General features: G+C 37.4%; 1 protein-coding gene across 1 annotated transcript in view; it reads left to right on the forward strand.

Annotated features, from left to right (window-relative positions):
* NEGR1 (neuronal growth regulator 1) overlaps positions 1 to 21,344 on the forward strand; it is a 1,042,362-nt gene that overhangs the window by 782,240 nt on the left and 238,778 nt on the right. The window contains exon 5 of the mRNA XM_010848743.1: positions 14,846 to 14,966. Coding sequence (XP_010847045.1) covers positions 14,846 to 14,966 — 121 coding nt within the window. The remainder of the gene's footprint in view (positions 1 to 14,845; positions 14,967 to 21,344) is intronic.

Consider the following 21,344-nt stretch of genomic DNA (forward strand, 5'->3'; position numbering starts at 1 on the left):
TTTCCAGTGGTCATGTATGGATGTGAGAGTTGGACTGTGAAAAAGGCTGAGTGCCGAAGAATTGATGCTTTTCAACTGTGGTGTTGGAGAAGACTCTTGAGAGTCCCTTGGACTGCAAGGAGATCCAACCAGTCCATTCTAAAGGAGATCAGTCCTGGGTATTCTTTGGAAGGACTGATGCTAAAGCTGAAACTCCAATACTTTGGCCACCTCATGCGAAGAGTTGACTCATTGGAAAAGACTCTGATGCTGGGAGGGATTGGAGGCAGGAGAAAAAGGGGATGACAGAGGATGAGATGGCTGGATGGCATCACTGACTCGATGGATGTGAGTTTGAGTGAACTCTGGGAGTTGGTGATGGACAGGGAGGCCTGGTGTGCTACAATTCATGGGGTCGCAAAGAATCAGACACGACTGAGTGACTGAACTGAACTAAACTGATCATAATATAATATACATTATATACATATAAATATTCATCTAAATAAGTATGAGTGCCTGCATTCTGAGTCACTTCAGTCATGTCCGACTTACTGTGACTCTATGGACTGTAGCCCACCACGCTCCCCATCCATAGAATTTTCCAGGCAAAAAATCAGAGTAGGTTGCCATGCCCTCCTCCAGAGGATCTTCCTGACCCAGGAATCGAACCCATGTCTCTTATGTCTCCTACATTGGCAGGTGGGTTCTTTACCACTAGCACCACGTGGCAAGCCCCTCTAACTAAGTGTAAAGGGGTGAAAAAACATAAGTTATATAGAGAATGGCCTATGGAAGAGCAAGGGCAGAAACAGGGGGCCTGTTGGGATACTTGCAATATATTAGGCAAGAGGTAAATTTAGCTTGTTGGCCTCCCTGGTGGCTCAGCGGTAAAGAATCTGCCTGCCAAACAGGAGACTCAGATTCAATCCCTGAGTTGGGAAGATCCTCTGAAGAAGGAAATGGCAATCCACTCCAGTATTCTTGCCTAGGAAATCTCATGAACAGAGGGGCCTGGTAGGCTGCAATCCACTGGGTCAAAAAGAGTCAGACACGATTCTGGAACAACAACAAACTTGTCTTGTAGTAGCGTGATGTTAGTGATGATATTAACACTTATGGGGTGGAGAAGAGTGATCAGTGCAGTCACTCAGTCATGTCTGACTCTGCGACCCTATGGACTACAGCACATTAGGCTTCCCTGTCCGTCACCAGTTCCTAGAGCTTGCTCAAACTCGTGTCCATCCAGTCCATGATACAGTCCAACCATCTTATCTTCTGTTGTCCCTTTCTCCTCCTCCCTTCAATCTTTCCAAGCATCAGGGTCTTTTCTAATGAGTGAGTTATTCCCATCATGGTCAAAGTATTGGAGCTTCAGCTTCAGCATCAGTCCTTCCAGTAAATATTCAGGGTTAATTTTCTTTAGAAGTGATTAGTTTGACCTCCTTGCAGTCCAAGGGACTCTGGAGTCTTCTCCAACACCACAGTTAAAGGCATCAATTCTTCAGCACTAAGCTTTCTTTATAGTCCAACTCTCACATCCACATGACTACTGAAAAAATCATAGCTTAGCCTATACAGACCTTTGTCTGCAAAGTAATACCTCTGTTTTTTAATATGCTGTCTAGGTTGGTCATAGCTTCTTCCAAGGAGAGCACATCTTTTAATTTCATGGCTGCAGTCACCATCTGCAATGATTTCGGAGCCTGAGAAAATAAAGTCTGTCACTGTTTCCCTTGCTTCCCCATCTATTTGCCATGAAGTGAGGGGACTGGATACCATGATATTAGTCTTCTGATTGTTGAGTTTTAAGCCAACTTTTTCACTCTCTTTCACTTTCATCAAGAGGCTCTTATTTCCTCTTGGCTTTCTCCCATAAGGGTGGTGCCATCTGCATATCTGAGGTTATTGATATTTCTCCTGGCAGTCTTGATTCCTGCTTGTGCTTCATCCAGCCTGGCATTTTGCATGATGTACTCTGCATATATGCTAAATAAGCAGGGTGACAATATACAGCCTTGACCTACTCCTCTCCCAATTTGGAACCAGTCTGTTGTTCCATGTCCAGTTCTAACTACTGCTTCTTGACCTGAATACAGGTTTATCAGGAGGCAGGTAAGGTGATCTGGTATTCCCATCTCTTTAGGAATTTTCCACAGTTTGCTGTGATCCATACAGTCAAAGACTTTAGGTTAGTCAATGAAGCAGATGTTCTTCTGAAATTCTCTTGCTTTTTCAATGATCCAATGGGTGTTGGCAACTTGTTCTGTGGTTCCTTTGCCTTTTCTAAAACCAGCTTGAACATCTGGGAGTCCTTGGTTCACCTACCATGGAAGCCTAGCTCAGAGAATTTTGAGCATTAATTTGCTAGTGTGTGAGATGAGTACAGTTGTGTAATAGCTGAACATACTTTGGCTTTGCCTTTCTTTGGGATTGGAATAAAAACTGACTTTTCCAGTCCTGTGGCCACTGCTGAATTTTCCAAATTTGTTGGCATAATTGGGTGCAGCACCTTCACAGCTTCTTCTTTTAGAATTTGAAAAAGCTCAGCTGGAATTCCAGCACCTCCACTTGCTTTGTTTGTAATGATGCCCCCTAAGGCCCACTTGACTTCACATTCCAGGATGTCTGGGTCTAGGTGGGTGTTCAAACCATCATGGTTTTCTGAGTCATTAAGATCTTTTTTGTATAGTTCTGTGTATTCTTGCTACCTTTTCTTAATATCTTCTGCTTTTGTTAGGTCCATACTGTTTCTGTCCTTTATTGAGCCAATCTTTGCATGAAATATTCCCTTGGTATCTCTCATTTTCTTGAAGAGATCTCTAGTCTTTTCTCTTCTATTGTTTTCCTCCATTTCTTTGCATTGATCTCTGAGGAAAGCTTTCTTATCTCTCCTTGCTATTCTTTGGAACTCTACATTCAGATGGATGTATCTTTCCTTTTCCCCTTTGCCTTTTGCTTCTCTTCTTTTCTCAGCTATTTTTAAGGAATCCTCAGACAACCGTTTTGCCTTTTTGCATTTCCTTTACTTGGGGATGGTTTTAATCACTGCCCCCTGTACAATATTATGAACTTCTGTCCATAGTTCTTCAGTGAGGAGTGATAAAATGCATTTTAAAGGAAGAACCTACAATATTACTGAGTCTCTCAAGACTTGTAAATATTTTGCAATGACATTGATGATCTGGTAGTAGTAACTGTTAATCAAATGCATAGATAAGTTTTGCAAGATGAGAGCAGTAAAGAGTGAGGAATCTAGTGATTTTGACTTAAGAGGCACTAAATAAGATTGAGATTATAAGGAGGATATCGGCTGCACATGTTTATTTTTATTTCTGAGCAGAAGAGGAAAGAGCCTGAAGATTTTGCTAATAATTTATTCATGTTCTGGTGTTGCTGACATGGAATTTATTTGTTAGTCAGACTTCTCCTTTCTTGACAAACCCATCAGTTGTCAAATTTCTTTTGCTGTTAAGCAGACTCTTCTCAAACCACATTTTATTTAATCATTTCAGGAAGGATGACTTTTTTTCCCCCTTTTAAAACATTCTTAGTCCCAAATAAACCTTTGCTATTGTTTCTTAAAATTACAGGTTTTCTACTATCCCTCCTTTCCACATCTTTCAATTTCTTTAAGACACAATATTTGTAGTGAAATGTCTCTCCCACTTTATGTCTTCTTTTCTTTTGGTCTTAGCTACCTACTGTGTTTGCTCTGATTTAGCTTTCATTATCCTTAAATAGAAGTGTCCAAGACTGTGTTTTTCAGATAGGAAGAAAAATTACCTCTCAATTCTAAAACTAGTATCACTTCTTGCTAGATTGTTGTCCTCCATGTTCAAAGTCCATGGCAAGTCTGGATAAAGCATGTCCATTTCATAGTTATGACTTCTGTTGCTTTGCTCTTTGAACCATGTAGAAATACTATAACAGGACAGCTTCCAGGTCTGAGAATACAGGTCTGAGAGTACAGCTTATTGACACCTCAAGGTAAACGGAAAGGGAGAAGCAATTCAGTTTAATGTTCACCTTCTTACTAGAGAATCTGTGCCTATAGTTGTGGAAAATGTCATTAATTTAACATGTTTCCTATAGTTTTGCTAAACCTCTAACCTTCTTCATGCATTTGAGGGCAGTAAGCAGGGGGAAAAAAATGGGTAGTTTACGACTAGATTTCTGTAATGTAAATCTTAGCACTTTTTCTGTAATCCCCTCCCTTTTTTCTAGCTACTCAAAGGCTTTCTTTTCATTCCCTCCAAGACAGTGTGTTTGGAAAGTAATTCCTTAGAATATATTAGCAATATGAATTATTCATTTCTCAGAATTAAACAATTTTAATAACTGAATTTTAATCAACTTTTTAAATGTGCTATTTTAAGATTATTGAAGGCCACAGAAACAAGAAGAAATAATAAACCATTCAGTCAACTAAGGAACTTTCAGAGGAATCTGGCCCTGAGGCCAGAGAGAAATATCAACAGATTAAAAATTAACCTAAGGAAAGATTCCATCAATGTTATCACCACCTATTACAGATTATATCTTTATTGTTATCATTTATTTTATATTGATTTATTGCAAAAACCTTAAATTTATATATGTTTACCTTATTCACATTTTGAGAGATCAATATTAATCTTTAAAAGTGTACCATGACTTAAAGCATAAGCATAATTAAAATGTAAACAACTTATTAAACTGATTAATTAATGCAAATAGAAAACATTTCCCCATCAGAAAAATAATCCCAAGGATATTTTCATATTTTACAGGTAATCTAAAGAAAGCATCTCAATTATTCTAATCTTTATTTGGAGGGATTCACTAAAAAGTAATTTTTATAGCAGTAAACATAATTTTGGGGGGCTCCAAAATCACTCCAGATGGTGACTGCAGCCATGAAATTAAAAGATGCTTACTCCTTGGAAGGAAAGTTATGACCAAAATAGATAGCATATTCAAAAGCAGAGACATTACTTTGCCAGCAAAGGTCCGTCTAGTCAAGGCTATGGTTTTTCCAGTGGTCATGTATGGATGTGAGAGTTGGACTGTGAAGAAAGCTGAGTGCCGAAGAATTGATGCTTTTGAACTATGGTGTTGGAGAAGACTCTTGAGAGTCCCTTGGACTGCAAGGAGGTCCAACCAATCTATTCTAAAGGAGCTCACTCCTGAGTGTTCTTTGGAAGGACTGATACTAAAGCTGAAACTCGTACTTTGGCCACCTCATGCGAAGAGTTGACTCATTGGAAAAGACTCTGATGCTGGAAGGGATTGGGGGCAGGAGCAGAAGGGGACAATAGAGGATGAGATGGCTGGATGGCATCACTGACTCGATGGACTTGAGTTTGAGTGAACTCTGGGAGTTGGTGATGGAAAGGGAGGCCTGGCGTGCTGCAATTCATGGGGTCACAAAGAGTCGGACACAACTGAGCAACTGAACTGAACTGAACTGAACAGAAACTTATAATAGCTTCAATATGTAAAGAACATATTCAAATGTTTAAGAATTTGAACATTTGCACTGATGGGCAACTTTTGTTACAAGATCTTATGTGCTAAGAATCAAGATGTCTTTGGAGAATCCCACTTCACAATTCTTGCAGACTTGTTCAGTGTACTCAAATCAATCACATACAGCTATAATTCACCATTACTGACAACAGAAAAGAGAGCAAATCATGAATAAAATCTAAAGAAAGAAAGTTTGGTGAACAGCTAGGAAAACAGTGAACCATTTAATTCCTATTGATACAGCTGGTGGCCCAATAAATCTCAGACATATTTTACAGTGGATGCATCACTGGAGTGAGCATTGCTGACTACAAGGGGACAGCTACTTCAAGCTGTAATTTCAGTAGTGCTGACCCTTGCCAAAGCATGATATGAATGAATTCTGCCTAATCACAAGCAAACTCATTATATAACCCTTTCTTTCCTGTTCTTTTATTTACTTCTTCATGAGTCACAAATAACATAACTTTCCATCCTCAAATGGCTTCTCACAGATGCACATTCATAATCAACACAATATCAGATCATTCATACCACAATATATGTGACTAATGAAAACTTAAGTATATTTAACTATCTTAAAATGATTAAATGTTATAATAGAGTTAAATCATGAGTTTAGAAAAATAATCCCTTATGTTGTAATTTCAAACAACGCACAGATTTTTTTGAGAGTGTATGGGACCAGTTCTAGGACCTTCACCAATGCCCCTAAAATCTGACTTAATACACACATATATCTTAGCTCTTATTTTTTTTTATAAAATATTTTTCTTTTTACACATCTGTGTGAACATAAGGGAATTAGAGATCACAGCTTAATACACTGTTATAATGAATATCAAATATTGAAGTTTAGTTTACATGCAAAATTATTATCATTGTCATTCTTTTCAAAGAGACAATGATCTCATCATTTGCTTAACTGAATTAGTATACTGATCTTGTATATGCCCTAACACATGACATACCTCCACAATCGCACATCTTTCTAGAAGGGACACCTATGTGTTCCATGCACTTTTAATGTTCTGTCACATTGTTGAATCAAGCCTCTTACTTCTTGGTCAGTGAGACAGGAAACTAAGTCTACTATAAATATGTTAACAATGAATTTGCCCTTGGTTAATTACAGTAAATAAAAAAAGCAAGATATTGATGGACTTCTGGAGAGTAAACTTGATGTATAAGTTTATCTTTGAATTAATCACATGCTTGCTGTACCAAGACAATGATTAAAAAAAAAAGAAAGAAAACTCAGTTTCCTTTCTATCCATATCTGATTTATCATTCTATGCTCTTAAAGATGTAAAGTTTTAAAATAAAATAAAATTTAAAAAAAAACAAAAAAAAAAACAATAAAATAAAATAAAGAGAATAGAGCTGTGATACCCTATTCATTTTCAATAATTCCTGTTTAATAATAGACAAGTTTTATTGACTTCTAACTCAGCACAGAGCATTATAAGCATGCTCCATGAAGTGTTTTATATTGCCTATACAGCAATCCTATATACTTTTCAGATGCAAAAACTGAAGTTTAGAAGGGTTAACTAAGATGGTGAATTTTAGAACCACTTTTGCTTGACAAAAAGTGGTGTCTTTTATGAAAACAAAATGGGCCTTTTTATTAATACTACAGTATGTTGCCACTGTGTAAATGTTTAAGGTCTTGACGAAGCAGAAAATACCTTACACATTGGATTATTTTCATTCTCTGTGAGAGCTTACCAGAGGTGTAATTCAATGTGAAAGTTCTTTATGCCATGAGTCATGAAGACTATGTCTATATTACAGTATTTTGATTTTTAAGAAGTCCAGTTAGATAAATATTTTAAAATTTTATCTAAGTAATAACATAGAGTTCTTATCTTTCTTTAAAATAAAATTAGTCACTGAAATAAGGACACATGTACTTCATTGATAGGGTTTATTGACCTTGTGATACATTTCTGTGAGATCTATGGAAACCTTAGAAAGATTTTCAGGTTTCCTACCCTGAGTTTCATCTTATCTTCAGGAAAGAAAGTTTTCAACTATCATCATCCCCATTTGTAGCAGTAGTATATTGAGCAAGCACATCTTTTACATCGTGTGTTCTCTGTTAGATGATAAAACCTTATTTTATTTTTTTCAGAAACTGTCCATTTGACCAAGTGTGCCATAGTGTAGTTCACAAAGTTCAGAATCTAGACCAAGGTCAACATGCTTATTTACCACAGTGTTTTCCTATGTAGCTTCTCTAGGATGAATTTCTTCATGATTTACTTCTTATTACTACCCCTCACTCTTCTTTATTGTTTTAATTATTCATCATAGTACCTTTATCATTGTCCATCATTTTGAGGAGGCAGGGTGGTGATCAAACACCTTTGAAATTATAAAGTTTCACTGCAGCTAACTCACTTCACTAAGGCTATTAAAGTAACTCTCTGATTCACTCACTTTTTGTAATAAGACTTTGTACAAAACCAAACTTCCCAATCAGGATGGTAAGAGAGGAAGGTCTTTGTGGCTATTGTCATGTAACTAAGAAAGCTTGAATCTTGATTAGGCTTGTTGGGTGCCAAGTGCAGAGGTTCTGTTGCTTGCACCTGCAGAGCCTGGAGTTTTGGGTAAAGAACCTTTAATTATCTTCATCCTGAAATGACTGGCTAAACAATGACAGGAAATATCCCACTGAGTAAATGAAAAGGGAAGACTCCTTTTCTATGAACATCTAATCACACAGGTGTTAAATATCCCTTCTTGACCCTTTCACTGCTGGTCTTCCTCATCATCTGTTCTTTGCTGTTTCCTGCATTTGTCTAATAACATTCATCTGAAACTGAGTTTTTTGTTCACTATGCAATTGCTTCAATTTATAGCCATATACAATTTGATACAAGGGTAGGATGCCTAATTTCAGCATTGCAAAGGAATCAGTCTATTCCCGAGGATGCCACTGTACTCATGAATTCGAGGAATCCAAGTAATCACCTTCTTTGCCACGTTGGTGTAATTTAAAAAGTTACGTTTGACTAGAACAGCAACAACAACAAATATATTTCCATAGAAAGAAAAAAAGAAAACAGTTCCAGAAATAAAAATGCTTGTGTATGCACATGTTTACACTCCTACTCCCACTTCTATTCCAGGACCGAAGTTCACAGAACAACACAGTATGATGGGGAAAGAAATAAGCTCTGGGAGCAACTACTCAGATTTTATCATTTGATTGTCTTTTCTAGGAAGAGCCCCAAGATGATTTCCTAAAACATGGAACATTTCAGGGGAAACAGTGCTTTGTACAACTTTACTGATCACACATAAAATGCATTGTTATAGCTCCAGTTAGAGATGTAATTAGCCATAATTGTTGTGAGGTATATATTTCTGGCCAAAAAAGTGGCCATATCCTTCTGATGCAAATAATTACATCACATAAAACTCGTTAGTACCTTATAGCTCATGAGCACACAGCAGTTAGTTAAAGCAGTGATGAAAAGTCATGTATCACATAACAGAGGATGTGCAATAGACCTTAGACATCTACTTCTCCAACTATCCAAAATACCCAGAATATGCCCCACAAAATATTTGGCCCTCAAGAACTCAGTATAAAATGCTCTGTAATTCTGTGGTCTCATAAATTTGGAAAAGCTCCATACTGTGAGATTCACAAGGAATACATGAGCGTCACAGTCTCTGAGATATGCTCTAGAAAAGAAAACTATTGGGTTTGATTAGACATTTCAGTGACCACAGAACTCTTATTTATACAAAGTAATAGGATTCAGAATGGTGTAAACTTGGAATTTTACTAAACATGTCTTCTCACTGCCAGTTAACTAAAATGAGTTGACTCAAGTCCAATGTGACCAATGATCTATTTAATTAAATTTTCTCTCAATTCTTGCCTTTTCTATGGATTGGCCAATGATTTTCTCATCATCCTAAAGATTACTACAACAGGCTTCTAGCCGTTCTGCCAGTTTCCTCTCCTGCCTCTATGCAGACCATGTTCCACACAGTGGCCAAAAATCTGTATAAAATGTTAATCAACTCATATCATACATCTGCTCAAAATCTCCACAACCTCATCTTAGAATAAAATTCAAAGGCTTTACCATCAGCTCCAAGACCCTCCGAATCTGGGTTCCAGCTGCCTATCCAACCTTCTCTTCTGGATTCTTCTGTTCACTTAATCTGCTCAAGTCACATTGACTGTTTTGCTGCTTCTCAAACCTGTTAAGCATGTTTCTACCTCAATGATTTCCCCTCAGGGTCTTTGAGTTTTCTTTTTTTCTTTTATTTTAATAATTTTCTATAGAAAACCACATGATTTCTTTCCTCACATCGTTTACTTCTCTGCTCAAATTCTCTTCTTTATCAATAAATAGCTCTGTAACTTCACCACATAAAAGAACCCACCTGCATTCCTTTTTCTTTCATCTTGCTCAATTTCCATCTTAGTTTGTATCACTCCCTTACTGTTTATTTACTGTTTGCACATTCATGTACATGTATGCATACATACAAACTCAAGAATCTTAGTCTTATGAGGCCAGGGATGTTATATTTTTTATTAATGTAGTCTTCAATAAAAAGTACCTGTTGAGTTGATGAAGGAATGAAGAATAAATAAAGGGGTGGATCTACTTCCTCTTGTACAGTCATTTTCAAAAAAGGCAGAATAATATGCATAAGGGTTCATTCATGTCCCAAAGAAAAATCAATACAGTTTTCAAGTTCAAGTTTATAATTTTAGCCTCAGAATGAAATGTATTTGAGACTTCCCTCTCTATATTGATTACTTACACCCCATGGCCCTTTAATTCTCTAACACATAAAACACTCTCAGGACCTTTTCTTACTCACAGTGTTAATTCCTATTTCATTTTTTATCTAGGCTTCCATATGCTGTTTTAGTATCTTTCTGTTTTTCAGTGTCCATTTCAGCAGCCCGTGAACCCTCTAGACAACATGATCATGTCCCTTTAACTTGTATGTTTACCAAGTGTTGAGCCATATGCACACTGTACTGCATAAAAGGCTTTTAATGACAAATTAGATTTTTATTTAGGTTCATTATGCCTGGGTTTTCAGGCCATGTTCCGGATTTCATGGTTTTGGTTGTAATGAGTCATGGCCCCCTTGACAGACAAGGGAGTAACTGAACTAGCTAGGTTTTCAATAGAAACTTGTGATGGATCTCCTGTTGCATATGTTATTTCATCTTCAATAATAGTTGGATATCATAAAAGATTATGGCCTCATAGTGTGACAGAGAGAGAAATACATGAAAGTCTGTGAAAACAGAGTGAAAATACAATCTTACCTATATTTCTTACAAGCAAAACAGTGTCATAATAATTGACATAAGGGGTTGTTATTTATAGATATCTTTTGTATTGTTATTGCCTTATAAGGGGGGATGTGCATCTTACCTAACAAAGTTAAAACTTATTAAATGGTTCTTCATGTTGAATTAGAGAGTATGTATGTGTTTGTATTTGTGTATATATAAATGTGCTTATGTATATTCTTTCATTTTCTTATTCAAACTTCTCAAAATTATTTTTGCCAAGTTATCCACAAAACATTTATAAAAATATTTCTTTGCAAATATCTTTCTAATTGAGCCTAGTATTAAAAATAAAAATACCACAGAGAAATAGAGGTGCTAGAAATTCAAAGTAAAATATTACCCTTAACAGAAAATGATTAATCTGCTCAGGCATTTTCAAAAGGAAAGGCAATGTTCTGTTGGAAGAGGGTGTACGGTTTTTATATTCACTACATATTGAAAAATCATTAAACTCTGTACCTTTTTATTGCTTTCTAAAGAAACTTAAAATATATCCAAGGTGCACACTTAGTCAAGTCTTTTGTCTGAATGAATTAGTATTTGCGTATTCCAGGTTCCTGTTATACTGAACTCTTTTTCATAGTGCTATTGAAATATGTACTATGCTAAACGTAGACTGGTAGAAAAGAAAATATTTATGGCAAAATAGAAGCATACAACACTGGAAAAATAAAATAGGAAAAATCTAGATGACTTTGCAATTGGTGATGACTTTTTAGAAACCAAAGGCATAATTCATGGAAAAAAAAAAGTTGATAAATTGATTAGAATTTTTGGCTGTGAATCACACTATCAAGATAATGCAAAGACAATCCACAGACTGAGAAAAATATTTGCAAAAGATGCATCTGACAAGAGACTGTTATCCACAATATATAAAGAATACTTAAAACTCAATAAAAATAGTATAAACAATTCAATTTAAAAATGGATCAAAGAAGATATATAGATGACAAATAAGCACATAAAAAGACACTTCACATCATGTCATTCAGTTCAGTTCAGTTCAGTTGCTCAGTTGTGTCCGACTCTGCGACCCCATGAATTGCAGCACACCAGGCCTCCCTGTCCATCACCAACTCCCGGAGTTCACTCAGACTCATGTCCATCGAGTCAGTGATGCCATCCAGTCATCTCATCCTCTGTCATCCCCTTCTCCTCCTGTCCCCGATCCCTCCCAGCATCAGAGTCTTTTCCAATGAGTCAACTCTTCGCATGAGGTGGCCAAAGTACTGGAGTTTCAGCTTCAGCATCAGTCCCTCCAATGAACACCCAGGACTGATCTCCTTGAGGATGGACTGGTTGGATCTCCTTGCAGTCCAAGGGACTCTCAAGAGTCTTCTCCAACACCACAGTTCAAAAGCAACAATTCTTCGGTGCTCAGCTTTCTTCACAGTCCAACTCTCACATCCATACATGACCACTGGAAAAACCATAGCCTTGACTAGATGGACCTTTGTTGGCAAAGTAATATCTCTGCTTTTCAATATGCTATCTAGGTTGGTCATTACTTTCCCTCCAAGGAGTAAGTCATTAGTGAAATGCAAATTAAAATAGAGATACCACTACAAACCTCTTAGAATGAACAAAATGTGCAACACTAACTCCAAATGCTGATGAGAACATGGAACAACAGGAATTCTCATACATAGTTGGTAGCTATGCAAACTTTGGAAGGCAGTTTGTAAGTTTCTTACAAAACTAAACATATTCTTATCCTATAATCTAGCAATTGTACTTCTTGGTATTTACCCAAAAGAGTCGAAAATTTACATTCACACAGAAAAATGGATTTTTATAGTGGCTTTCCATGCGTTTGCCAATGCTTAAAGCAACCAAGAAATTCTTTAGCAGGTGGATGGATAAATAAACTGTGGTACATACAGACAGTGAAATAGTATTCAGTGCTAAAATGAAAAGACATGGAGGAAACTTAAATAAACTTAAACAAAGCATATTACTAAGTGAAAGAAGCCAATATCAAGCCAATATGAAACATATGAAACATGTTATATGACCCCAACTACATAACATTCTGGAAAAGGCAAAACTATTAATAAAATTTTAAAAATCAGTGATTTCCGTAGAGGGGGAGTAAAAATGAGTAAGCAGATTTAGGAGGATTTAAAAATAGGAGAATTTTAAAGGCAGTGAAAATATTTTAAATAAAATGGCTTATACGTACAACTCCTAAACTCATCTACTTAACTGTTGAACCCATCTCAGTCAATGGGTATTTCTAACCTTCTGCTGCTGCTGCTGCTGCTAAGTTACTTCAGCCGTGTCTGACTCCGTGCGACCCCATAGACGGCAGCCCACCAGGCTCCCCCGTCTCTGGGATTCTCCAGGCAAGAACACTGGAGTGGGTTGCCATTTCCTTCTCCAATGCATGAAAGTGAAAAGTGAAAGTGAAGTTGCTCAGTCATGTCTGACTCTAAGCCAAATAAAATCACCCTCAATTTTTTTTTTTTTACATCTGTCAAAAAATCCTATTGGCTCCAACTTCACAACGTACCTCAAAGCCAGTAACTTTCCACTACTCAGGTGCTACCACCATAATCTGAGCTGCCCACATCACTTGCCTTACTTACTGTAGCAGCTTTCATCCTGTCTTCATGATAATCTTTTCTCAACACAGCAGCCTGTGATGTGATACTTTTAAAACAAAAGCCAGATTATGCTCCCCGCCCCCCCGCCTCTGTAGTGGTTCACCATCTCATTCAGAGTAGAAACCAAGTCCTTAAAATTGCCCTCAAGGTCCCATCTAATTTTCCATCCTTTGGCTCCATATATTATTCAGGGTTCTCACAGAAAAATAAAACCAATATATATGTGTGTATCTACATATACATACAAACATATATGCTGCTGCTAAGTCGCTTCAGTTGTGTCCGACTCTGTGCAACCCCAGAGATGGCAGCCCACCAGGTTCCTCTGTCCCTGGGATTCTCCAGGCAAGAAAACTGGAGTGGGTTGCCTTTTCCTTCTCCAGCAAATCCCTCAGTCATGTCTGTCTCTTTGTGACCCCATGGACTGTAAGCCTGCCAGTCTCCTCTGTCCATGGAATTCTCCAGGCAAGAATACTGGAGTGAGTAGCCATTCCCTTCTCCTATGCTATGATGAATATTTTTAAGCATCATTTTGTGCCAGGCACTGTGCTTTGACCTCTGAATAAGCAGAGATAAATCAGATATTTATCCTGCCTTTAGGCAGCTGACAAGGAAGCCTGGTGTATCCATCATTACAAGACACAAAGTGTATGTTATGAGAGATTTAGAGAAACTATTCTGAAAAAAAGAGAGCTATTTCCTGCCAGAGCAAGGAAGAGTAAGGAGATGGTGACCCCAAAATTTGGGCCTTGAATCTGTGGAAATGAGAAAGGATAGCATTCCAGGTAGAAGGAAATACATTTTAAAAAATCACTAACATGATAGGGAGTAAGGAAAAACACAGAATAGGAAGACTTCAGACTTTGGGTCAACATGCCTGACATGAAATCCAAACTCTGCAGCTAAGTAGCTGTGTGACCTCAGACAAATTATTTAACCTCTCTGAGTTTCAGTTCTCACATTTGTAAAATTGGGATAATACCATCTAGCTTAGAGCATTACTGTGAGGAAATCATGAACATAAAGCACGGAGCCACCATGACTGGCTCCCAGCCGTCACTCAGTGAATGAGAGCTATTATTGAAGTGTAGTTTGACTGGAGTACAGATGAAGTGTTCCCCTCAACAATGCCATTTTTCCAATAGGAAGCAAGGCCAAAATGTATTGCATTTACTGCACTCCCTAGGAACATTTGTCTATTGTCCAACTTGAAAAATGAAGCTGAAAATGACTGGTCGCATATGAGGAGCATAAAACACTGAAAATGTGATGCATTGGTCTATCAGGCATAAGACTGCTTTGAATGTAGAAGGAATAAAAATATGTGTGCTATATTTCTGTTGAAGATTATTTTAACTAACCCACCAGTTTCTTTCTTTCTTTGTTTCTTTTTCAGTTGCTCCTACAATTCAGGAAATTAAATCTGGCACCGTGGCCCCCGGACGCAGTGGATTGATAAGATGCGAAGGTGCAGGTGTGCCGCCTCCGGCCTTTGAATGGTACAAAGGGGAAAAGAAGTAAGGACTTTGTGATTATTACTCTGTTTCAAGCACTTTGAGCTAATGTGTTTGTGTTTCAGATATTTACTTTAAGCAGTTTCTTTAACTGGCTTGAATGATTCTTAGCAGCCTTCTTAGCAGTGGGGCACGAAGAGGCCCACGTGGGAGGGATGAGTAGCTAATAGCATCCAGAAGAAATGTCCACTTTGGTTTATATGATCTCAGAAATGCCAGCAAATCCCCCATCATTGATGCCTTTCATTTCTACCCCTCCCTTCGGAGCCAGCACACCATTGCTCTTTCTGGAAACCATGTTTACTTGGGAAATAAACCAGCTCTTAAAGGACTTGGGCCCAGCTTCCATAAGAGCACTCCAAAAGCAATCAGAGCCGCTGACTCTGCCTGGCTTCCTTGATCAGCCTAACCCTTTTACCTGCCTCTCTCTCCCTTAAGACATTTTAACATTTTGTTTTTATAGAATATGGCATTTCAGGTATTCTATCACTAAAGGGACTGTAGAGGGATAAACTGCATGGTTGAAGGACTAATGAAGGGGATTTTAGGGCTACTCTAACATCAGCTCTATATGATTGTCCCCTTGAGGCACTTCTGAAAGTCTTAGCAAGAGCTGTTGAACAAGACAAGACAAGACTTAAGGACTTTCTCTTTACTTTCAACCAGTGGGCTCATTCAGACCTCTTCACCTGTTCTTATCAAGCCAACAAAGAAGAATGGGACCCCTGTGGATTAAATGGAAGATATAATACAGAGGAGAGGATATCATCTAAATGGCTTCAAAATTAAGGAGGGAATGTATGCTAGAAAATGTTAGTTTGGACCATATGAAATTTAAATTTTTTTTCAGTCAAAAAGGCTAAATATTGGCAATGCCATACTGTTCAACATAAACATATGAGGTTTATTAAGTGTCATGTCTCATAACTAATTACAGCTAAGTGTCTGAACAGAAAACAGGTGAAATCACATAAGAACTTAGATGTTGCCACAATGGATGAAAATGGATGTGACATGAGTAGGTACTTGGTTTCTTAAACTGTAATCAAAAGAGGATTTATGGGAAATATTCTCCTTTAACATCAGCCTTAACAATAAAACAATAAAAGATATCCCCATAACTATCTTATTTGTTTTGGATAACTGATAGTGGATTCACCTAGAATTTTTTTGCAGTTATTTTATATGCAACCTCTTCTACAATTTGGGCTACTTAATTTCTAATTTTTTTTGCTAATTAATTATTGCTTTTATTAATTTGAAATCTTGGTGGCTTTTGGAAGCTCCCCTATATTTTTATAAACCTAAAATTAGATAAACTCATCTGTGGTCACCCTTATCCCAACCCTACAAGATTAATCTGGCAATATAACCTTCCTCAGATTCTGATAATCCAGGTTAAGAAGTTTTCAGTTTGTGATGATGAATAGAGGTAAACATCTAGAAGCATGGTTCTCAATCCTTTGAAAATTATGAAACCCTTTGTTCAAATATAATCCTATTTGAAGACCCACTAAATAATATCTGTGAAAGTAGGGGTGAATGGAGTCTCAGTTCTATCTACTCAGAGCCCCCCTTCCATTAGGATGTCCTTGTAACTCCTTCCCCCATCCCTGGTTCTCCACAAAGCACACTTTTTAAAAAGTGGTTTAAATTATTTTACATATCTTTCAAATTCACTTTTGAAACTGTGTCATGCCTTTCTGAAAGGTTAATGAGCAGGATTATTCTTAGTAGCACAAGTGAGAACTCCTTTGTTAAAGTCCATTTTATTTCTACTATTTTTTTTTTTTTTTGCTATATCTCTCTCTTCCACTTTCCTAAATTCAGTGACCATTGTCAAAAAGACTACAACAACCCTCACCCCACTTGCTTGGCCTATACCAAAGACAGAAGAGAGCCAAGTTGTGTCTGCAGTTGTAGCTTCATTGTTTTGTTTTGTTTTGTTTTTTTCCCCAAGTTGGGAAATGGACTATAACTTTTCAGAGGAGTTTAGAACTGCTACAAAAATAGGTTGATTAATTCTCCCCAATCAGAGTCCTTCCCTGATACACTCATTCACAGAAAAAAATCTAGTAGCTGTGAAAATCAAATGCACTTTCAAAGGCAAATATATATTTTATTTAAGAATGAAGCATACATTTATCATTTGTTAGAGTTGTATTTGAAGATATATCCAAATACCACTAGAATATATAAATCTATCTTCTCAAAACTACAAAAAAAAAAAAATTTGAATATGTGTAGGGAGTGAGAGAAAGAAAACTTCTGCTTGTCAAATGATTGTTGTTACACTCACTAGTGCATCTACCATGCTACCTTCAGGGCCCAGGACATTTAAAAGATTTATTTTATCAAAATGAAAAGCTATCTATGTGATAAGCACTTCGTATTTAACATTAACCCATTTTATTTTCACAACAAACCTATAGAAAGATAATATTTTTATCCTTACCTCTTGCTGAAGAGAAATCTAGCACAGTGTATTTACAATAAGTACTTTGCACAAGTCTATAGTTAATGACAGAGCTGGAAATTGAACCCAAGAAGTCTTGCAAATATTCAGATGGAGTTCATGGATTTAACGTCTATACTGTGACACCTAGTATGGTCATGGGACCTCGGGATCTATCAAAAATAATTTGAAAAGTCAATGTTAAATGCCAGGATAAAGGCATTTCAGGTAACTTATCAGTTAGCAAAATAAGACTGAACATAGAAACATTCGCTTATACTTTCTCCGTTGGTTTAGTCAAAGACACAGAAATAATGGAGTCAAGGTAACTAGACAGAAAAGAAACAGATACAGCATGTTTTTGGGTTGTTTTCTTGACCTCAAGGTTGTTAACAGAAGCATGAGGCTGTCAGAGACTCTCTTGGAACAGAGCAGAGTTTTTACAAGATCTGGAGAAGTTTTGTTTTCTTAGTTTTATTTCCTTTTATACTTGAGGCTTGAAAAATATTCAGAAATAACTTACTCTGTTCATATACTTTTGTACATACATGCTCAGTTGTGCCCAACTCTCTGCTACCTCATAGCCCACCAGGCTCCTCTGTCCATGGAATTTTCCAGGCAAGAATACTAGAGTGGGTTGCATTTCCTACTCTAGGGGATCTTCCTGACCCAGGAATCAAACTCATGTCTCTGGCAGCTCCTGCATAGGCAGGTGGATTCTTTACCCCTGGCACCACCTGGGAAGCCCATGTACTTTAAGAGATGTTTATAAAAATTCATCTTGCTTAAGTCAAGATTTTCAAAGCCAGATTTTCATTCAGATAAATATAAGCAAATAAACACAAACAAATAGGAGGAAATACCTGATCATCTCTAATCTTATCTTTGCCTATAGTTGTATCATATCCTGTAAAATCCTCTTCTGTGCACTGAGAATAATCTGCTTGAAAACTTAAAAAAAAAAAAAAGATCCTGCAAAATTAAGCACAATTTAAAGACAAGGAAGAAACATTACCAGGGATAAATTACTTCCCAGGACCTTTACATTCTGTCTCATTTATTCTTCAGACCTCTCTGAGGTATGATTTATTATCTTCAATTTACTGATGACAAAACTAAAACATAAGAAACTTAACTTGTCTAAGAGCACTCATATAAAAGATGCTATCAGGACACATTTTACCTTCGTCAGCCTCTCAACCTATGTTCTGTCCTTTGTTTACATTGCCATTATTAGTTTTCTGTTGCTAAGTAACAACCCCAAATTTAGCAATTTCAAACAGTAAGCTTTTGTTATCTCAGTATGTCTGGGTCAGGAATCCAGGAGCATTCCTGGTGGAATTCCTAGTGGGGTACGGCTCAGGGTCTCCCACCTGGTTCCCATCAAATGTCACCTGCTGCTAATCCTCTGAAGGCTTGACTAGGACTGGAGGATCAGCTGCTAAGACGGCTCAGTCCCATGCCCCACAGACTGGTACCTGTTATTGACAAGTTGTTGTTTAGTCATTGTTTTGTCCAACTCTCTCGCGACCCCATGGACTGCAGCCCACCAGATTCCTCTGTTCATGGGATTTCCCAAGCAAGAATACTGGAATAGGTTGTCATTTCCTTCTCCAGGGAATCTTCCCAACCCAGGGATCAAACCCAGGTCTCCTGTCTTGGCAAGTGAATTATTTACCACTGAGCCACCAGGGAAGCAACCATTACTGACAGAAGGTGTCTGTTAATCACTATATAGATCTCTAAATAGGGCTGCTTGACATCTTTATAATAAGACAGTTGGTTTTCCCCAGAGCTAGTGATTCAAGAGAACACCATAGAAGCTGTTCATGACCTAGTCTGAGAAGTCTCTGTCATTTCTGCAATATATTATTGGTTATAAAAGGTGACCCTATTCAAAGAGGGAGAGATTACAGGGGAACATAAACATTAAGAGTTGAGAACCATTGGATGCCATCTTCAAAGATGTCTGTCACACTGTTTCCCTTATGAATGATGTAATTGTTTATACATTAGAAATATTAGCCATTTGACCTTTAGTTTATTGTACTGTTTGGGTAAGCATCATAGCAATGACTAAAGTTATATATTAGTTATGAAGATATTATTTCTTTGTATAATATAGTCTGGGCTTCCCAAGTGGCGCTAGTGGTAAAAAACCTACCTGCTAATGCAGGAGACATAAAAGATGTGGATTTGATCCCTGAGTTGCTAAGATCCACTGGAGGAGGGCCCAGCAACTCACTCCAGTATTCTTGCCTAGAGAATCCCATGGACAGAGGAGCCTGGAAGCTTATAGTGCATGGGGTCACAAAGAGTTGGACACGACTGAAGTGACTTAGCACACATAAAATGGTCATTTTTTTTAACACTATAGTGACTTTCAGCATACCTGGCAGGGACAATTCTAGTATGCTAAATTTTACTCTAGGTATAAATACAGTAAGTGTTGGGAGAACTAGAGTTCAGACTTTGATTATACATAAAACTAAAAATTTTAACTTTTTTTGTCTTTTAAACAAAATTTTTATAATTGGATGCTAATTACTTTGCAATATTGTGATGGTTTTTGCAGAGAAGACTGATAAGAAGAAATATACTCCTTATATGAAGTGAAAGGACACTTTAAGTAAATAATGTTTTTTTTTTCTTAATTTTATTTTTAAACTTTACATAATTGTATTAGTTTTGCCAAATATCAAAATGAATCCGCCACAGGTATACATGTGTTCCCGTCCTGAACCCTCCTCCCTCCTCCCTCCCCATACTATCCCTCTGGGTCGTCCCAGTGCACTAGCCCCAAGCATCCAGTATCGTGCATCGAACCTGGACTAGCATCTCATTTCATACATGATATTTTACATGTTTCAGTGCCATTCTCCCAAATCTTCCCACCCTCTCCCTCTCCCACAGAGTCCATAAGACTGTTCTATACATCAGTGTCTCTTTTGCTGTCTCGTACACAGGGTTATTGTTACCATCTTTCTAAATTCCATATATATGCGTTAGTATACTGTATTGGTGTTTTTCCTTCTGGCTTACTTCACTCTGTATAATAGGCTCCAGTTTCATCCACCTCATTAGAACTGATTCAAATGTATTCTTTTTAATGGCCGAGTAATACTCCATTGTGTATATGTACCACTACTTTCTTATCCATTCATCTGCTGATGGACATCTAGGTTGCTTCCATGTCCTGGCTATTATAAACAGTGCTGCGATGAACATTGGGGTACACGTGTCTCTTTCCCTTCTGGTTTCCTCAGTGTGTATGCCCAGCAGTGGGATTGCTGGATCATAAGGCAGTTCTATTTCCAGATTCTTAAGAAATCTCCACACTGTTGTCCATAGTGGCTGTACTAGTTTGCATTCCCACCAACAGTGTAAGAGGGTTCCCTTTTCTCCACACCCTCTCCAGCATTTATTATTTGTAGACTTTTGGATTGCAGCCATTCTGACTGGTGTGAAATGGTACCTCATAGTGGTTTTGATTTGCATTTCTCTGATAATGAGTGATGTTGAGCATCTTTTCATGTGTTTGTTAGCCATCTGTATGTCTTCTTTGGAGAAATGTCTATTTAGTTCTTTGGCCCATTTTTTGATTGGGTCGTTTATTTTTCTGGAGTTGAGCTGTAGGAGTTGCTTGTATATTTTTGAGATTAGTTGTTTGTCCATTGCTTCATTTGCTAATATTTTCTCCCATTCTGAAGGCTGTCTTTTTACCTTGCTAATAGTTTCCTTTGATGTGCAGAAGCTTTTAAGGTTAATTAGGTCCCATTTGTTTATTTTTGCTTTTATTTCCAATATTCTGGGAGGTGGGTCATAGAGGATCCTGCTGTGATGTATGTCAGAGAGTGTTTTGCCTATGTTCTCCTCTAGGAGTTTTATAGTTTCTGGTCTTACATTTATATCTTTAATCCATTTTG

This window comes from Bison bison, unplaced genomic scaffold (genome assembly GCF_000754665.1).
Source record: "Bison bison bison isolate TAMUID 2011002044 unplaced genomic scaffold, Bison_UMD1.0 scf7180017864271, whole genome shotgun sequence".
In the NCBI taxonomy this organism is placed as follows: domain Eukaryota; kingdom Metazoa; phylum Chordata; class Mammalia; order Artiodactyla; family Bovidae; genus Bison; species Bison bison.